At 44.9% G+C, this 20,125-nt stretch overlaps 1 protein-coding gene across 6 annotated transcripts in view; it reads right to left on the bottom strand.

Moving 5' to 3' along the window:
* Nucleotides 1-20,125, bottom strand: part of TRIM9 (tripartite motif containing 9) — a 112,220-nt gene that overhangs the window by 34,999 nt on the left and 57,096 nt on the right. For all 6 annotated transcript variants that reach the window (XM_067736001.1, XM_067735952.1, XM_067735968.1 and 3 more), the window contains exons 2-3: nt 14,873-14,968; nt 12,511-12,633 (exon numbers count right to left, since the gene is read on the bottom strand). In XM_067736001.1, coding sequence (XP_067592102.1) covers nt 12,511-12,633; nt 14,873-14,968 — 219 coding nt within the window. The remainder of the gene's footprint in view (nt 1-12,510; nt 12,634-14,872; nt 14,969-20,125) is intronic.

Genomic DNA, 20,125 nt, shown 5'->3' with positions numbered 1-20,125 from the left:
CATAGGCATTTCCCGTGTTGCCGTCATCAATAAATGTTACTGGTTACGTAAATATCTGATTGCGTGGCTTATCATAATTTAACCTATTTTTTGACACAAAGTTCTTCCTAATTTTTTGACAGTTCATCCATTCATTATTGTTGATCTTCCTTTCTGATTTTTTTATTTTCATAAAATATACATAAAACTTACTATTTTAACTTTTTTTTTTTTTTTTTTTGCAGTATGCGGGCCTTTCACTGTTGTGGCCTCTCCTGTTGCGGAGCACAGGCTCCGGACGCGCAGGCTCAGTGGCCATGGATCATGGGCCCAGCCGCTCCCCGGCATGCGGGATCTTCCCGGACCAGGGAAAGAACCCGTGTCCCCTGCATCGGCAGGCGGACACTCAACCACTGCGCCACCAGGGAAGCCCTTGAGCATCTTTTCATGTGCTTATTGTGTATCTTCTTTGGCGAAAGGTCTATTCAAGTCCTTTGCCCATTTTTAAATTGGATTGTTTGGTTTTCTTGCTATCTTTTGATGCACAAAGTTTATACATTTTCATGAAGTCCGATTTGTCTACTTTTTCTTTTGTTGCCTGTGCCTTTGGTGTCATATCCAAGAAATCATTGCCAAATCCAGTGTCATGAAGCATTTGCCCTATGTTTTCATCTATGAGTTTTATAGTTTCAATTCTTACATTTCAATCTTTGATCTACCTTGGGTTAATTTTTATACCTGCCCAACTTCATTCTTTTGCATGAGGATAGCCAGTTTCCCCAGCATCATTTGTTACAAAACTTCCTTTTTCCCATTGAATGGTCTTGGAACCCTTGTCAAAAATCATTTGACCATATGTGTGAGAGTTTATTTCTGGGCTCTATTCAATAGTGGTCTTTTGTCTGTCTTTATGCCAGTATTATACTTCATAGCTTTGCAGTACATTTTGTAATTAGGAAGTGTGAGAACTCCAATTTTGCCCTTCTTTTGCAAGATTGTTTTGACTATTTGGAGTCTCCTAATATTTTGACAGCTGATTTGTTATTGCTTTTAAACTTTTAATATAATTAAAATAAAAAATAAAATGTAGGCTTTAAAATCTCTTTATCGGAATTGGTGAAAGAAACCAACTTCGATGTGGGGATTGTTTTGTGATTTTGACTGGCGGGGGTGGAGAGATCAAATTTTAAATTCACTGTTTGATTTATTTTCTTCTGACATCTAGTATGTTTCTGTCAAACTACCACCACCGTCTGTTGGTCTGGGCTCAAGGAATGCAAGTTACTATATTTTATTATTTTACTTTAAAATCGGAAAGTAAAGAAAGGTTAAGTTTCTGCTTCTTAGGGGAAAAAAAACACCCACAGGTTAAACCCTTAAAAATGCAACACAGGTGACCTACATACAGCTAATACGCTACTCCTCTCTGCTATAGGAGGCTTAACTAAATTGTTCCCAGAAAATGTTTTTACATTTCAGCCGCCTGTGCATCAATGCTGCTAGGTAGCAGAAACCTCAGCAGTCACCATTCACTATCCAAATGGCATCTGCTCCAGACTATGCAGAACTGACTGGTACTGGAAGTCCAAACAACAAGCACAGACTGGATCTGAGCGCTGTAACCCAAAGTAAATCTGCTTTTGAGGCAAAAAAGACGGAATTGTGTTTATTTTCCAGAACATTCAGCTCAATGATAATTTTATGACCTCAATGTGCTGAAATAAATACATTACTCAGGCCCCATAAAATTCTATGTCTGCCTCTATAAGTTTCCTTCTCAAGCAAGGTTTTTTGGTGCAACAGGAGCTGTGGGAGTGTTGGGGGCTCTGACTACTCTTAAGAAGCTTCACTGTTGCACTGCCAAGAGTCTGTGAGTTTCAAGGCTGTTTGCCATTGGCTCCTGTAGTCCATGGTTCACGCTTCTTGGAAGGACTCAACATCCCTAAATTCTTGGCTCTCAACTCCCACTGTTGCCACAATGGATGCTGGTCCATTTTTAAAGCATTTTAATGAACGATTTCGCAATGATCACAGTAGCCTGTGATAAAAATCACTGTTAAAAATTAAACAGTGGGGTTCCCAGAAGCAGCATTTTTGGGTGTTTCATAACTAACATTTTTTTAATAAGATTGAAAGAATTTTATTTATTTATATATTTATTTATTTATTTTTGGCTTTGTTGGGTCTTCGTTGATGAGCACGGGCTTTCTCTAGGTGTGGCGAGTGGGGGCTACTCTTCGTTGCAGTGCGTGGGCTTCTCCTTGCAGTGGCTTCTCTTGTGGAGCACAGGCTCTAGGTGCACGGGCTTCAGTAGTTGTGGCACGTGGGCTCAGTAGTTGTGGCGCACAGGCTTAGCTGCTCTGCGGCATGTGGGATCTTCCCAGACCAGGGCTCGAACCCATGTCTCCTGCGTTGAGAGGCGGATTTTTAACCACTGCGTCACCACGGAAGTCCCTCATAATTAACTTTTAGTTTCTCAATTAATTAATCTAGCAAGATTTCCCATCTTATGGAAATCAGCCAGATAATTAAATCTTTTAAGAGTATAAATATTTTTTTCTCTGAGTGTCTTGTTTTTTGTTTTTTTTTTGCGGTACGCGGGACTCTCACTGTTGTGGCCTCTCCCGTTGCGGAGCACAGGCTCTGGACGCGCAGGCTCAGCGGCCATGACTCACGGGCTCAGCCGCTCCGCGGCATGTGGAATCTTCCCAGACCGGGGCACGAACCCGCGTCCCCTGCATCGGCAGGCGGACTCTCAACCACTGTGCCACCAGGGAAGACCCCTTTTTTTTTTTTTTAAAGATCTTTTTGATGTGGACCATTTTTAAAAGTCTTTATTGAATTTGTTACAATATTGCTTCTGTTTTATGTTTTGGTTTTTTTGGCCACAAGGCATTTGGGATCTTAGCTCCCAGATCAGGGATCAAACCCCTACCCCCTGCATTGGAAGGTGAAGTCTTAAACACTGGACCGCCAGGGAAGTCCCTCTCTGAGTGTCTTTATCAGCTTTCTTACTTGCTACCTTCTTTACTCTGTGTTATTTCTACCACATTATTATTATTTATTTCTACATTATATTTTTTTATGAAAAACAATTCTTAGGAAGCCAGGCCATATCACTTTTTCTTTGAGTTCCACATTTCTGTGCAGTGGCTCTGATGCTCTGGAGAAACCCTTGGCACCATGTTTGCAGCTGGCTGGATTTAAGTAGTTTTTTTTATTTTTAATTTTTTTTGACTGCGTTGGGTCTTCGTTGCTGCATGCAGGCTATCTCTAGTTGTGGCGAGTGGGGGCTACTCTTTGTTGCAGTGCAGGGGCTTCTCCTTGCGGTGGTTTCTCTTGCTGCGGAGCACAGGCTCTAGGCCCGTGGGCTTCAGTAGTTGCGGCACGTGGGCTCAGTAGTTGTGGCTCACAGGTTCTAGAGCGCAGGCTCAGCAGTTGGGGCACACGGGCTTAGTTGCTCCGTGGCATGTGGGATCTTCCCAGACCAGGGATTGAACCTGTGTCCCCTGCATTGGCAGCCGGATTCTTAATGACTGTGCCACCAGGGAAGTCGGATTTTCTTTTCTTAAGAAGGAAATGTACAAGTTGCGGGAGTGACACAAATAGGAACTTGGAAACAATCTTCCCGTTTTCATGTGCATTAAAGCCTAAACCAGCTCTCAGGGGACAATTAATCTGTGGTCCACAGTTTCAGAGAAGGCTTCCACAATTTTATAAGCAGTCACCATCTCTTCTGGATGGCAAATCCTACTGATCACTTGAAGAGCTTTATTTTGTTGAGTGGCAAATTTATAAAGGTCATTTCTTGGGTCAGGATATGACACTGTACCTTTTCGGAAAAGGAGAATTTGAGAACAGACTGCTGTGCCCCTTTGAATGCTTAGACTTTTTTAGTGTCAGAGAGTAACCCACGAGAGCTTATACAGTACAAATGTGAAATTTCATTCTGCCTATCCACAACTACATTTTCCCGCCACATCTTGAACAGGCCAATCTCTCGCCACTCAGCTCAGGTGATACAAAGAGCAGCAAGAACTGAGGTTAATTAAGGGGAATTTCATTATTTTATCCAATATTGACCTTGACACCTTTCCTCCACCTCCATTCACCTCTCCCTCTTACATGTGGCTCTTTAAAAATTGTTCTTTAAATCTTCTTTTTAATAAATACTTTTTCTCATAGTATTTTCTCTCATCATGGGGTCTGGAGGGATAAGACTAATGAATTTTTAGTCTAAGTAAATACTAACATTCTCTCTCTCATATTTCAAGATATTCTTTCTTAAATAGAATCTATACATTTCCATCACCATTTAAAACAATTTCCTCTAAGTATAATGCAATTCTTTTTTTTTTTTCTAAGATACAAGTACTTTCAAGATACAGTCTTGAAGAATTTATTCTTCACAGGTCCCTTTGGTCAGTGGGGATAGTTTTTTCTATGTGTCCCATAATGTCCTGAAGCAAGATGCCCAACTGATACTTGGAATTAACTCATTGGTGAGTTACAGGTGAAGTACTTTGACCATTAGATTCATCTAGTAAAATAAATAATTCTCTTGATTTTCTCCTAGAGTAGAATATTATCTCCTATATTATTACATTCATTGAAACTTAGAGGCATTTAAATTAAGGAAGAACATTTTTAATGTCTCACATGCCACCATTCTCCCACATGGTTTATGGAAATACGGCAGCTATTTCCCCCATTCTCTAGATACCATCCTCTGTACTAGTGTTATTAATTGAACCACATTGGCAACTAATTATTTCAAAGACAAGTCTGAGGTTTTGAGTTTTTAATCAATAAAAGGATCCTTGGGCTGCCCTGGTGGCGCAGTGGTTGGGAGTCCGCCTGCCGATGCAGGGGACACGGGTTCGTGCCCCGGTCCGGGAAGATCCCACATGCTGCGGAGCGGCTGGGCCCGTGAGCCATGGCCGCTGAGCCTGTGCGTCCGGAGCCTGTGCTCCGCAACGGGAGAGGCCACAACAGTGAGAGGCCCGCGTACCGCAAAAATAAATAAATAAATAAATTAAATAAAAGGATCATTTAGGCCTATTAAATAAATAAAACACATACCTGTTTTGAGGAAGCCTTGAGATTTTAACAGTAAAACTGTGAACTTTCTATCTCAGAAGTGTGAATGCCAATAACCTCATCAATAAACATTGAGTGGAATATCCAAAGCATGCTCTTAGTGTATAGAATACTGTATCCTTGTACAGAGAAGTTAATGAAGGAAGAAATACAAGGTATTTGGAGAGAGAGAAGCATCCTGGTGTGGTCCCACCCACACAGGAGAACATTTACAATTTATGCTGCTCCGCAATGAAAGTGATGCATCCAGTATGGTGTTTTGTAAGATGTGAGACACGGTGGATTATTCCATCATCTTCAAAGTGTGCTTTAAGTGTCTTCTGGAGCTAAGAGTGTCACTCATATATGGGTTTAGGCAAAGGGCATTAAACAAGTTCTGTGACTATGCTTCATTGGCATTGCCAGGGTGGGTTGAGGGTGTTTAAAGGTATGTCCTCTAAGCTTGGTGAGTTCCAACTGTGTGTTCTGGCATCCTGACGATTCCACGGGCACCTTGGGCACTCTATTCCTTACACGCCCTCTGTGACTTCTGCTCCTACACGGTGGGAAGCAGAGGACCACAGAATTTGCCGAATGAATTCCCCATTAATGATAGGCTTGTAATCAATAATAACTGTGGTTAAATTATGAAAGTTGACCCCCAAAAGACTTCTGCTGAGGGCAAAGGTTTCAGGTGTTCCAGTGTGCCTAATTTTTCCACATGTCTTCACTGTAATGAACTAATGGAACTCCTTGCCAGTAGTTTTATGGGAATTGAGTGGGTTATTGACTTTTTCTTTCTAGTTTTTGCTTTACTTTCTAGAAATGACTGTAACAGTCAAATCCTATCTAATTATTTTTAAATTCTTTGTGAGCTTGGTCGTCTTTCCTTCCCTCCTTCCTTCCTGACTACCTTCTTCCTTTTCTTCCATTCTCTCTCTCTCTCTTTCTCTCTCAACCTGAATCAAAGGATTACTTGCCTGTTATGAAGCATTGGCAAAATGGCTTAAGTAAGCCAGTAATATCCCTAGTGTAAATTTCTACTCTTAATGATATGGCCCTATAACTAATGTTTTTGCTAGCATAATGGGGACATACAGGCAATACATGGTAAATAATAACAAAGATAACAGTGCCAATCGTGATAATGAATCTAACAAAGCCCAATGGTACACTTGGATTCAAAATCAAGCATTCCATAGATAACTACAGTGGGGACATGGAAGCCCTCTGTAAACGTGAAAGCTCTGGAAAACAGTAAGCTTTATGATTCTCCCTCAGCATTCTCACTGAGTAATGTCATTGGTATGTTAATTTACCAACCACACATGGAAATTAAAGATTAGATTTTCTCAGAATATATTTGAATAGTTATAATTATTTTTTTTCTTTCAGAGGCTCTAGAGTTGCAAGGGAACCAAGAAACCAAGAAGACACCTGTCACTTATCACCTATCATCATAGTTGTGTACTATTCAACACATGAATTCATTCTAAAATATTGGGGAGAGAACACATTTAAGATGATTGTGGAATTATTTCAAATTCTGAATGTTACATACATGAAAATAATTCTCAGATATTTCTTTGGGCTTACCAAAAGAAAAATGACATTTGTAAAGTTCCTGAAAAAAAGCATAGATCTCATTAATGGCACATTTTAACTGTTGTCACAAATTCCCTCTGAGGATCACAGGCAATGAAGATATTTTAAAGCCTTACTCAGCTAAGGAAGACCTGGGAAGGATACTGACAAAATACACAGTTCGTACAAGAAAACTGGGGACGCAGCTGACTCTGCTGATAGTGGGAATATTGCCCAAGTAGCACCAAATGTGAGTTAGTAATAGTTTTTGAAAGCTCAAAAGCACTTTTTCCCTCCAGTAGCTTTCTGACATTTGATTAGTTTACCACACCCTGAAAACAGACATTTGGCTCCCAGTGTGTTTTCAAACCACAGGACAGCATTAACTATAATTTATATTTCAGACAGTGTTCCTAAAATATGGTCACATCTGCATATGCCTCAAAGCCTTTTTTTCAGCTTTTAAAAATAGCTCACCAAATTTGGTGCACTATTTTATGCGATGATCAATTATACTCAAGCCGCTAAAGAATTTCCTAGGTTCAGAGACAATCACACCAGCACATAGGCTAATTTTACAATATGAACTCTGGTATTATGGAAAATGAGTCCCTAGGAGCACTTCTTCAGTGTGCTGAGTGAGACCATATTTCCAGTCTTCCAATGACAGCAACCATAAAGCTAATATCTTGAGTACTGTGCTAAGTGCTTTACAATGCCCTGTGAGGTGTCGACTACGTGTAGCCTTATTTTACGCACAGGTGAAAGAAATGGAGCTGTAGGCTTGTCCATGGTTAGAGACCTAGTAAGTGATAAAGTCTGTCCTCACGCCCCGTTCTCTATGACCCAGAATCTGGGCTTCTCATCCCTCAGCTCCATCTTGCCTCAGAACCAGAACTGTTCAACCTGCTCAAGCAATCAGTGCTTTCAGAGAGGGGCATGAGTAGATTATAAAGACTGCCTTTATGCACACTTGCTTTCCAGCTCCCCTAGTCTTTTGCATGGCTCAAGAAGAGAAAGTTCCCAGAAAAACACACACATACAACTCTCCTCTTTGTCAGCAAAAAGCAGGCCCCCAAGAGAACTCTGCCAAAGGGAAGCGGAAGACCATAAGATTACCCCTGCCAGACCGTGAGTGATGGGCTAGCCAACAAAGACAGAAAGAAGTACTGTGCTTGGCAAGCGATGTCTATAAAAGGCCAGTCTTTTCTCACAAATCTGAGGAGCAACAGAAGTGACAAGAAAGGGAAGAGGCAGGAGGAGAAAAACAGAGGGAGGGAGACATTCGGAGGCTGACATCAGCAGTCGCGGTGTCGACCTTGCTGGCTGTTTTCAGAAGCAGCGACATACAATCAGCTGAAAACAGCAGAGAAACAAATCACTCGAGACAGAAGACAGAACAGCTTTGCTGCCGTGGGCCACAGCCAGCCACCTGTCTCTCGTTTCAGTAGCCCTTTGGGATCTGGGGCAGGGAACTCCACCCCGGGTGTAATGAGGGCAGGCGGCTGCCTCTGCTCAGTGGTCCCCGAGTGCATCAGTGTGCTTGGCCAGTCAGATCACCAGCACCAATGAACTGACGCTGGACGTGGGGTCCCCGAGATGCATTTCGGCTATTCCTGTGCCATCCCCACCCGTCCCCACAGCACAGCCTATAACTGATTTCCACACAGTCCCGTCCTGCAGAGGCAGCACTAAGGAGAGGGAGACAGGGGGCTCTGCATTTTTTGATATGGATAAATGATGTTTTCTCAATCCTTGATCCCCTATCTGTCCAGATTGCTGCCCTTACATCTCTCCCATATAGAAAACCCAGAGATGCCACTGTCGTCACCCTATGACTTAACACAAACTGTTCCCAGTTTCTGTTTAAAGATGCCAGGAAAGTGTCCGCAATGTTTCACAAAAGAGACGTCCGTTAAGGAAAAAGTTAAAATTTTATGGCTACATATTAAAAACAGCTGGTCCACTATTAGAGGGAAAATCCCAGCTGTCCAGCTCATTGCCCGAAGACAGCTGTGGTTTTATTTTAGATACTCTATTACTCTATGTGGTTCAAATGACATTTTAAGTTCCACCATAACAATAAAAGTTCTGGGTTTCCGAAGGGTGATAAAAGGAAGGGCTATGGTGGTAATGCTTTTAGTAGCGTTAGAGCAGGAGATGGAAGCAGAAAGCACCCATCGGTCCTCATGACTAACTGGATTCACCAAGACCAGGGTGCACTGTGCTGACCACCCTCTTCTTCTCGCACAGCTTGGCCCATCCCTGCAGGCAAGAATGCAAGTCGCCATCAACACGCGCCTCCCAGACTTTGGGCTCCTCCAGTGCCAGCTTTTCCATGAGGCACTCTGTGACCCTTTTAGCTGGAAGTAACTTTGCCCTCCTCACAACTCTAACGACATGGCCACCTTCTCCTGGAAACTCACTTTCTACCTGTGCTGGAGTCATCTGTGGGTGTGAGTGATCTCATCCACAGGACTGTAAACCCCAGAATCCTGAGTCACCTTTGTGTCCCCCTCCTCCTGCCCCTGTGCCCAGCACTCTGCTCCTAGCAGGTGTGCATTAGGTAGGTGCTGGCTGACTGGTGAACGGATTAGGTCAATCCCCGTATGCCTTCTCTCTGCATTGTACTAACAGCCAGAGGCCGTAGGGGGCCACGGTCCACATTCTGGGTTCTGAAGCCAGGTTGCCAGGACTGGAATTCTGGATCCTTGGACCAGTTCTTAATGTCATGGTGCCATGGTTTCCTCATCTCTAGAATGTGGATAATAGTAATAATGACCTTGCAGAATTGTTGTGAGGAATAGAGGAGCTGATCCCTGTAACACAGTTTGTATAGTGCTGCCTCAAAGAAGGTATCCTCGAACGTCAGCTATTGCTGTTATGAAAGCCAGGGCTTGGTCACCAAGGATGCTCATTCTGTGTTGCTCCTGGGTAACTACAGAATCACATTTCACAGCACTTCTAGATTTTAATGCAGATAAAAAATGGTGACTCCAGGGCTTCCCTGGTGGCGCAGTGGTTCAGAGTCCGCCTGCCGATGCAGGGGACATGGGTTCGTGCCCCGGTTTGGGAAGATCCCACATGCCGCGGAGCGGCTGGGCCTGTGAGCCACGGCCGCTGAGCCTGCGTGTCCGGAGACTGTGCTCCGCAACGGGAGAGGCCACAACAGTGAGAGGCCCGCGTACCGCAAAAAAAAAAAAAAAAAAAAGGTGACTCCAGAAGAATTTTTCACTTAGGCCTAACTTACCTTGGATGAAGATGCTTATGGATTTAAACCCATTTCCCAGGTTGTTGCGGCTAAATGTATAAGATTAGCATCCACATAGTACAACCTTCAGAGAACTTTCTGGGTAAAAAAACAGCATCTTTAATACACCCACACTTGTCTCCCGCACATTTTAGCAATGACTACATATGTTACCATGAAACACACACACAGTCCAGTGGCCCTTTACAAAAGTCAAAAGCAAAAAACTTGATCACAGACACTAAGGGACAGGAGCCTGGAAACTGATGAGCTAGAGAAAGTCGTCTAAGTAAAACTCGCCCTGAGTGAGCACTTTGTGAGTCATGCATGACACGGGTCAGTGTGGGTGTCTCCCGAGGAAAACCCAGGGCTCTCTTGATCACCTGCAGCTCAGTGCGAAGGCTCCACAGGGCTGGGGTTGGTGTGGTGCCCCTCAGGGGCTTGTATTCATTCTAAGAGGAAACTGAGAGGGTCTTCCAGTTAGGCCCACCACCCCAAAACAGCAATGGCCTCTCTGGAAGAAGCGGTAAGATCCCCAGCCTTGGTTTGCTGTCCAAGCCAACAGACTGGGGCTCTCGGAACATTCAATCCCTGGGCACTCTTTTTTCCTAACTCCTGGTTCAGATTCCAACTTCGAGACATGCAATTTTCTTTAACAAAGAATCTGCTGTGCCTCTCCTTGATGCAATTGCTCTTCTGTGTCACATCGGGAACACTCAAAGGGACGTGGCCCTGACACAGCACCGGTGAGGTCAGGCCGGCCAACTTTATTGTAGGGAACAGCCCTCACAGGCCCTTTCTGGCTTGGACCCTGTTGTCGCAGCTCAGCCTCCATGTCACAGGCACCTTCAGAGTGTCAGGTGGGTAAGTCGCAAAGGCAGGGGAGAAAGGTTTATATTCCGGCCACATCTCTGCCCTGGCTTTGGGGAAGGAAGAAGTGGGTATGTGGATCTAAGTGCGTTTTGAGGAGCTGCAGGTGGGTAGCAGAGGAGGGAACCTTAAGGAAGAAGATAGAGTTGGGGTGTCCTTCAACTTTGGAGAGATCTATTAAGCTTCCCTGGGGAAATGTTTCTCTTTTCATGCTGCCCAGCTCCCCATGCTCACAGCAGAGTCCCCTGGGCCCTGGGTGCCGCTGTGTGCTGGGCACAGATTAAGGACGGTGACTCCGCTGCTCAGGGCTCAGCACTGCCGTCTTGCTGCAGGTCTTGCTGAGGTCTTGTGCCCCAGTTAGCAACTAGTTTCTTGCCTTGTTTCTAGTAACCATGAACTGGGCACTGGCCCTGTCTGAAGCTTCCCTGCCACCAAGCTTTGGCCCCAAATCTTGTAAGCTCTGTTGTCCTAGTTCTTCATTTTGAAACTCTCCCTTGGCTCTCCTACTGGAATCCCACTCTTTTAGAAATGGGATCTCCTTTTTTTTTTTTATTTTTTATTTTTATTGCAGTACGCGGGCCTCTCACTGTTGTGGCCTCTCCCGTTGCGGAGCACAGGCTCCGGACGCACAGGCTCAGCGGCCATGGCTCACGGGCCCAGCCGCTCCGTGGCATGCGGGATCTTCCCGGACCGGGGCACGAGCCCGTGTCCCCTGCATCGGCAGGCGGACTCTCAACCACTGCGCCACCAGGGAAGCCCGGGGATCTCCTTTTGTTCTTCAGGGACTAAAGCCTGTTCCAAGCCTGCTGGGGATATCTGCCACTTCCTGGGCTGCTCACCAGTCCCCAGCTCCCCCGAGGCTGTGTCTACTCACTCTTGCCCAATACTGAAGCTCCCTGATGCTGACTGCCTGACCCCAACAGAGAACCAATGGTCAGACCTCACTTCTTCCTCCACCCCAATGCCAGGCCAACATGGCACACTGCCCACCCACTACCCACTGGTAGCCACCCTGAGGCTATTGGCCACGTATGTGGCCCTCTCCGGATGGTCTACTTCTTGCTTCCTTCGGGGGGCCGCTGCCCATCTATGTCTATCCAGCCTGCTCTCACGTGTTGTTGCCCTGCTCCAAGGGGGCAATAGATGGGGTATCAGATGTCTCCAGGAAGATCAGTCCTCCTGCCAATAGGGCCCTAGACTTGCAATCAATTGCTTCTACTGTGTGATGACCAAAGTCTGTACAGCTGTTCAGTTGCATAGTTTGCTTCAAAAGTTAAGACAAATCTTGTTTGTTTTCTGGAAAGTACAGATTCCATTTCCCAATTCAAAAATACATTTGCCTCTGCATGGTTGTTCTGGCCACTCTGTCTAAAATTTCAACCCCCATCCTTCGTATTCCCCATCCCTTTTTCCTTATTTTTTCTTAGCACTTTTTACTAACATACTGCGTATTTTACTTACTTATCTTGCTTCCCGTTTATCCCTTCTGGTAGAACATAAGCCCCAGGAGGGCAGGGATTTTTATTTATTTATTATGTCTGTACCCAGAGCAATTCCTGGTCCAGAGAAATCACTCAGTGAGTATCGGTGATGTCAAGGAGGGAGTGAGTGGTGAATGAAGGGACGTGCCTGCTTCTCCCTGGCCAGGCTACTGGCCATCCAAGGCTGTGGGCGGGCGTACATCTGCCTGTCCCAGCCTGGGAGCCGGGCTTGCGGGCCTTCTGCTTCCCCCGGTGCACAGCGCTCACCTTTAGCTTGTGCTCGTGCTCCTTGTTGACACGGGCGAGCAGCTGGGCTTTCCTCCTGTTGAGGGCGTCAATGAGGGCGTCACACTGAGCTACCAGGCAGGCCTCGAACTCCACACTGTTCTCCTGCATGACAGAGCACAGCTGTCAGCCGCGAGGCGCCTGGGCACCTGGGGCTGCCAGAGACAGCAGAACCCCTGTCCACTTGTGGGGTGGAAATTCCTGCTGAAGGGAAGGAAGAGGAGCCCCGTCCACAGTGCACATTTGCTTTTTATAAATAACGGAATAAATTTTGTTCCACAGTGGTAGTGTTTCACGTTAAATTTAGATTCAAAGGAATAAATGTTACTTCATACATTTATTCTTATCAGAAGGAAATCATCTCCACAGTTTGACTTATATCAAGTAAAATAAAGTTTTAGTTTGCAGAGTTGAACATGAATCCTTTTGAGGGCTGGCACGCGCCCAGCTGTGCATGGTGGAAGGTGGCATTCAGAAAGGCTGGTTGCTGGGGGAATGGGGTATTGTTGAGGCATGAGGGAGAAAGAATCATCGAATCCAGGGGGACAAAGAAGAAAGCGGATGGCAATCGTCTTCGATATTGAACAATAATCCAATGACAACAGAATAATCATGGGCAAAAGCACTTGCTCCTCTCATTAAAAAAGCAAGTCATGAGTGCATGTAGGCAGTGAAGAATAACTGGTATACGTAACAGGCATCAGCCTGCTGTAAAAATCAGATGTGAACCAACCAGCTTGTGGGGAACAGTAAGCATGTTCGAAATGGATTATAGCTTTCCCATGACGTTTAAATTGAACGTTGGATCTAAAATTTTTTACGTGATTTAAATCTGCACATGCTACAGACATTTCTTTTAAGCAATTCTCTCCCTAAATTAAAGGTAACCCTTTCAATAGTTACATATGTAATTTTGATTCTCAAACCATAATCTGGAAAACAATTGTAATTTACAGCAAATGAAAGCTGAATACTCGTCACATATACAGTAATAGTATTGAAAAAATAGCAGTCAACTGAGTAAACGGAGTAAAATTTGGGGGGCTGGAAAGGAAGGAACAGCTTAGCCTATCAAATTTTAATTTATTCCCAAAGTCATCAAGAACTGTGTCTCTTAATATAAGGATCTGTGGACAGGTATTAAGCCACTGTCTCAAATGCAAGGTCTTATACACGCCTGTATAAGGTGTGCATTTGTAATTGCTTCAGCAATGGCTTCTACAAATGTTAGGTTTTGGTTTTTGTGGCAATTGCTTTCGAGCTCTCACACAACTCTCCTGGAAAACATCATTGAAGAGCTCTCTATGTCCCAAGCAGGGTAGTATTGGTAGGGAATGGGGAGCTGTCTTCATACAGGCTCTGATTTAAAGCAGAAAGAAAGCTTTGCTCTGATGAAGAGGTGAGGTGCAGAGGCAAGCCTGGGGCTGCACACTTTATGCCAGCAAAAGCAAAGAAAGGACCAACGCTACTACTTTGGAAAACAGGAAGAAGTGTACAACTGTTAGGTTGTTAGGGAATCAAAAGTTTTAACATGGGCCTGCACGCCAGCTAAAGGCAAAGAAATCAGTGTGAGATGCTCTGGAAGCCAGGCTTACATTTAAAAAGCCATTTCTGCCTTGACACAGGTTAAATATTAACTCAGAACGCCAATCTATTGGAGGCCAGAGCTAAGGTTATTTCTGTGAGGCAAACCTCAAAACATAAGAACAGTAAACAGTGAAGAAGGTCATTATTCTAGCATCTCATGCAATTTCTGGCTTCTCCCCTTCAGCTATAGTAGAGAGCTCACAAGCTCTCAAATGTCAGCTGATCCGTTGGTCACTGTGCAAATTCTAGTTGCCAGGGGATCACGGTTGAAAAACATTTAAGTATCTAAGTAGAGGAGAAGCATTATTATGGGATAGGAAGGAAGGAAAGAAGGACGAAAAAAAGAAAATGTGACCTGTTTGCTACCGTTAGATAAGATATAATGATTGCAAGGTGCTTTGGGAACCTATAGAATTAAAAAAAACTTAACAATAATGACTGCATTCACAAAGAAATATGTATCTTTCTTTGCACAGCAGCAGAGAATCAGGAGCTCAGTGTGGAAGATGGGAACCAGTTGGAAAACAGGGTTGTGTCTTTGGCCTGTTGGGGAAACGTAACCACCTTGAGAAGGGGTATATTTGAAGTCGGCCTGTATGTGTGTTCGTATGTATTAGAAGAGAAAGATCAGGAAAAAAATACATAGGAAATTTCCCACAGAACAGAAAATAAAAGAGACAGACAACCCCTCCCTGCCCGCCCCACAGTTACATCTTAACCCGCGGGGCGTGCTTTCCGCCTCTGGTGCTGCCAATACCTGGATCTGCTGGACCATGTTGCGCAGCTGCACCAGGAACTCCTTGGCTTCCTTGGCCCTGTCCGACAGCCCGTTCAGCGCCTGGGAAAGCTGGCTCTGCAGAGACGAAGAAGGAAACCATGGAGCTCTCATCATAGGAGGCAGCCACAAGGCCGCACAGGGTGGTTTTCATCCAAGACCCAGGAGACCTCGCCCTCCTCAGATTCCTCTTGTCTGAGCTGGGCCACTGAGCCAACATCTGTACTTGAGGATGCTGGTAATAACGGCATCCCGACTCCTTCCAGAGGCCCCTGAGGGCTGTCTCCTCTGACAAGGTGAAAACTTCTAGCCATCGCAGTCAAAGGCCCTTCCCAGATGATATCTGCCTGGAAGTTCCTCATCTCATTAATTACTTAATTCAGCAATAATTTATTTAATTAAAAAAAAAACAGTGAGTCAGATGATCTGATACTTATCAATATTATTTAGCTCCATGTGCTACTGATCTGGGATTAGGGTGGAAAGAATGAAGACAGTTAAGAACAGGATGAGGGAAGAAAGGGTGAGAGCCTGTGCCATGCTCTGGGGTCACTTAAATGTAACGACAGATACAGAGGGCAGGATGATGTTCTTCCTCATCAGCGTCTTCGTCCTTCTCTCAAGTACAGCCCTGTGGCCCCAGCTCCTCTCCACACTAGCCTCCTAAAGCAAGGTGCACTCTCTTCTGACTTTCCACACCACCCCGTCCACATGCGGATGCAGTTCTGCTGAGGGGGCCCAGGTGTCCAGGTAAGTACTTGCTGCTGGCGGGTGGCACTTGGTCTCTGGGAGGATGCACTGAATTCATTACCGGTTTCCTGAGCCTAAATAATAGTGGTTCTGAAACATCCTCCACACGGGCTCCCAATCTCTGTTGCTGATTGACGAGACCTAAGTGGAAGTTGGATGGGGGCTGGAGGGGTCTGAGAAAGATTCTGCTTTTCTGCTAACATGGGACCATTGTGGCTGGTGCAACCTTTTCCCTTTGGCTGCTGACTTTATGGCAGATGCCTTGTGACTCTCAAGAAGAGAAGGCCAACGTGGTAAGGGAGGACGGTGAAAGGAGAAAGTTGCCTGGGTTCCAATGGCATCTTTGAGCATCTGAACCGGCACTTGAAGTCTCCTACCACCAAACTTCTTGTTATGGTGGGGGGGAAATTACCTCCGAGTTTAATCCCTGTACTGGAGTTTACCGTTACTTGCAGCCATTACCACTGTACTTGGTACAAAATTCCTGCTCCTGGCAGACTGGGCAAGTCCTTCCATCCCTCCTATAAATTACAGAGACACGCTGCCTTTCCCCACAACACTTTCTTTGAACACTGAAGCCCTTTCTCCTCCTTGCCAACACAGTGCCTCATCCACTCTGTCCTTTCAGCTAAAGGGCAGAATCTTAAAATTATATCTCTTGCTCCTATGGATGTTTTTCACTTATATTTGCATTATTACATACGCAGTCAGGCACTGAATCTCTTTAAAAGTGTGCATGCCACAGGCCTGGTGCAAGCACTGTGGGGAGGCAGTAAGAGCACAGACTTTGGAAGGGTTCAGATTCTGGCTCTGTCCCTTTCTAAACGTGACCTTGAGAAAGTGACCTCTGCCTGAGTTACTCCAATGGAAAAAGTGGGAATAATAATATTTTGTAGTTGGGTTACTGTGAAGGCTTAAGGCATTCATCAGCCTGAAGGCTCCTGCTAATAAAGGATAGTGGTTAGGGGAACTATTCCAAATTCTTAAATGCTGTCAGTTACCAGCTGCTCATATCTTACACATAGTTTGACCTCATCCATAAATGAGAAGAACACTACGATTCTTGGCTGCTGTGGGCACGGCATGAGATACTGTATCTAAAGTCCAGAACCCTGCTGGCACACGGTGCATGCTAATAAATGTCGGCTGTTATTAACTCTTACTCACCTCTTCCTTCCTGCCCACAAGCACCTGTGAACTGACTGGGGTGGGGTTCACAGGGCAGGTTCCTGGCACAGGATCTTTTGGAGGCTACCCTTCATCATTTGTACTTTGATCGAGGTACTCAAACTCTGGGAGTCTAAACCGATGCAGCCCAGAAAGAAAAAGTAAAAAGTGATCCTACAGTGAGTTGCTGAAAGGGCTACTCAGTGATTTATTACTGGGTTCCAGCTGCACTATAACTTGGGTTAAAGGTTGTCTCAAGAACTTTTTCAGGAGCCCAGGGGATGAAAAAGGTAAAGAGAGTCTTATTTGGAAGAGTGAGCAATAGAAGGAGAACCATATTCTAAAGGAAAAAGTTTGTTCTTGTGACTTGAGAACTCATATTCTCTCTTCTTCTAAATGAGTCAGAGTTGGCTGGGCTACCCCAGTTTTCTTCCCCCTTTTATTGTAACCCATGCCTTAGTAACCACATTTGGAGGTTTGAGTAGAGAAGTCAAATTCATTCAGCTGCACAGAACTGGAGCTACCTGATTTCTTACAGTCCAGCCTTGCAACTAAATGTGTGTGTATATAATGGAAGTCAGACCTGACACCCAATAAGCATTGTTGACCAGGTGCTGCTATATACTTAGAAGAAGATTATACTATAGTAGAAAAAGAGTGCTGGCCTCAACCATTCCCTGGATTTTATACAGTAAAGCAGTACATAAACTGCAAAACTCAATTTATTTGTGGATTTCCTCCCTTTGTGTCTATGTTCAGGCCTTCTACCTGGCTAATGATTGTTCTGGTATTTGATAAACAACTGCATTATAAGATAAAGATCTAGAAACCTTTCTCTTAAGATTTGCCACCTTGTGGAAACAGAGCAGGAGACAATGAAAAATCCTGGAAACTATCTATCACTAGACAATGCTCTTCTTGTAAGGATTTATATGTGCGTTGCTTTTATAGGACAGTCTTTTGATTACAGTTATAAGCCACATCTGATGTAGAAGAACATTATTTTTGATTGATTTTGTTTCCCAGAAGCATTTACATTCCTGCTCTATGCTAACAGAGATGTTCTGTATTCAGGACCACAGAGCAGCCCTGTAAATTTACACCAGAACACTGAAGATGAAAATATGTAGTACGTGTTTTCATTTTGGCATCTTTGGCTGTACCTGTAGCCATCAGAAGCTGTTTATAATGCCTAAGCAATGACATCCTGATTTCTTGGATATTTGTTTTCCAATTTACTTTTGAAAAGATGTCATGATCAGAAAGTGAATGGGAGTGGGACAATGATGTAGCCAAAGAAGCACTGACAAATTTCCAGTCCAGAGCTCAGAGAATGCTCGGAATAACCAAGATCGCCCAGAAAGATGGCAAGTTGTTTGGAGCTTGAAGGAGAGAAACAAAGAACTCCACCTCCTCCCTTCCTTCTCCCGGGCTTTTTCCCCTCCAGCTTCTACCCTGGCTGGCTCCCCTAGCCTTGCAAAGGAGTGTATGTTATAAGAGGTCAGAGCTCAGTCTGGGAGCCCCTGTGGAGGATGTTTCAGAACCACTATTATTTAGGTTCAGGAAACCGGTAACGGATTCAGTGCATCCTCCTAGATACCAAGCTTTCCCAGACAGAAAGTCACGTCTTCTTTCCTTTCCGTGCCGTGAACATTATTCTGTCATTTCCCCCCCTCAATTTACTACAAATACTGGATGGAGACAAATTGGAACAAATGAAAGGAAGCTTCCTTGCTGTCTGGGATCTGAAGTTATAAGCACGAGATGGGTCAAAAAGGGTCAACCAAGATTTGGTACAAAATACGTGAGGCGGCAAATGTGCAAAGGCACCTTGATGGCCCCCAAACGACCTTGCTGCCACCCTGGGCAGCTCTGACATAGTGCACCCCGCTTGGGACTGTGGCCCACGCCACCTCTTTGCCAGATACCAAGGTCACCACAAAACACAGGAGAAAAGTGAGGATCGATGCAATGCGATTCAGAAGGACCCGCCCCCCGCCGCCCCCACCCCCCACCGGGAGAATAGCAATTTTTATTGAAGAAATACTGATTTTTGATTCTCACTACATTACTGACATTATATAATTAAAAAGTAAAAACAAGAAATTCAAATGGTGTCAACATATTGGTCATTTCTTATGAGCCACGAACTCTGACGGGTGCTTTTATCAGGTGTCCTATTTAACCCCAATCACCTCCCTGACATTTTGCAGAGGTTCAAAGGTGTGGATACTCCTGAGTTAAGGCTTTACCACTCACTGGTTCAAGGAAGAGCCAGAACACAAACCCTAGTCTGATTCCAAAGCTGTGCTCTTTGCTCCAGCCTCCTGAGAAGAGAGTTCTTGCCCCACCCACAGAGGAAGAAACAAAAACAACCCATGGTGAGAGTATGTAAAACGAAAGAATGTGAGTTGAGGAGGGGATTATGATTATTAGGGAATTTGATTATGCTTAACAGTCAGCTTTCATGTATACCACACCAAGACTAGTTACCCTATGAAATGGTCAACTTTTTTCCTTCATAAAGCATTTTTAGTGACTTTAAAAAGGACCCCTGTCAAAGAGAGGGGTCTCATGGGAGAGGGCCAGAAGCTTTAGTTTGGGGTCCAATGCTGGCTTTATCACCTACTGACCTGAGATCTCGGGCAGGGACTGGGCTGAGTGTGGAATGAGATCAAGGAAGAGAAAAGTGAGTAGAACCTGGGGAACCTCCAAGCTGAGCTACCCAAGGGGCCTGATTCTCCTTCCACTTAGAACTTCAGTTCCTGCCTGTACCTCTCCTCCCCCCACGAAGGGCTCTTTCCTCTGGTCTGTTGGGAGATCCTGGATCTATCCCAGCCCCAGGTCACGGTAGTTAGATGGGTGGGAGGCCTCAGAGGCTGGCCTGCTTGGAGCTGCCACCCTGTCTCTTACTTAACAGCAGGGCTGGGGCAGTGAACAGGCTGCAATCTACAAACTGAGTAGCTGGGCCTGGGAACTGAAACACACAGTCCAGGGGCAAGTGTGTGTGTGTGAGTGCATGTGAGTGTGAGAACATGTGTGTGCGAGGCTGTGTATGTGAGTGTGTATGCATATGTGTGTGCGAAAGCCTACGTGTGATTGTATGTAAATGTGAGTGTATATGTGAGTGTGAATGTGAGTATAGAGTGTGTGAGAGTATGTGACTGTGTGTGTATGAGCTATCTCGTCAGTGGTGTATGGGGAGGCCCTTAGCTTTGGATGAGGCTTGTATCACAGTGGTCTCAAGGGTAGGGCACTTGTCCACTAAACTGCTGCTTATTGCTAATTGGTTGCGACAAAGAGTCTCTCCTTGACCAA

Source organism: Pseudorca crassidens, chromosome 1 (assembly GCF_039906515.1).
Source record: "Pseudorca crassidens isolate mPseCra1 chromosome 1, mPseCra1.hap1, whole genome shotgun sequence".
In the NCBI taxonomy this organism is placed as follows: Eukaryota; Metazoa; Chordata; class Mammalia; order Artiodactyla; family Delphinidae; genus Pseudorca; species Pseudorca crassidens.
This window is presented reverse-complemented; position numbering and strand designations above follow the sequence as displayed.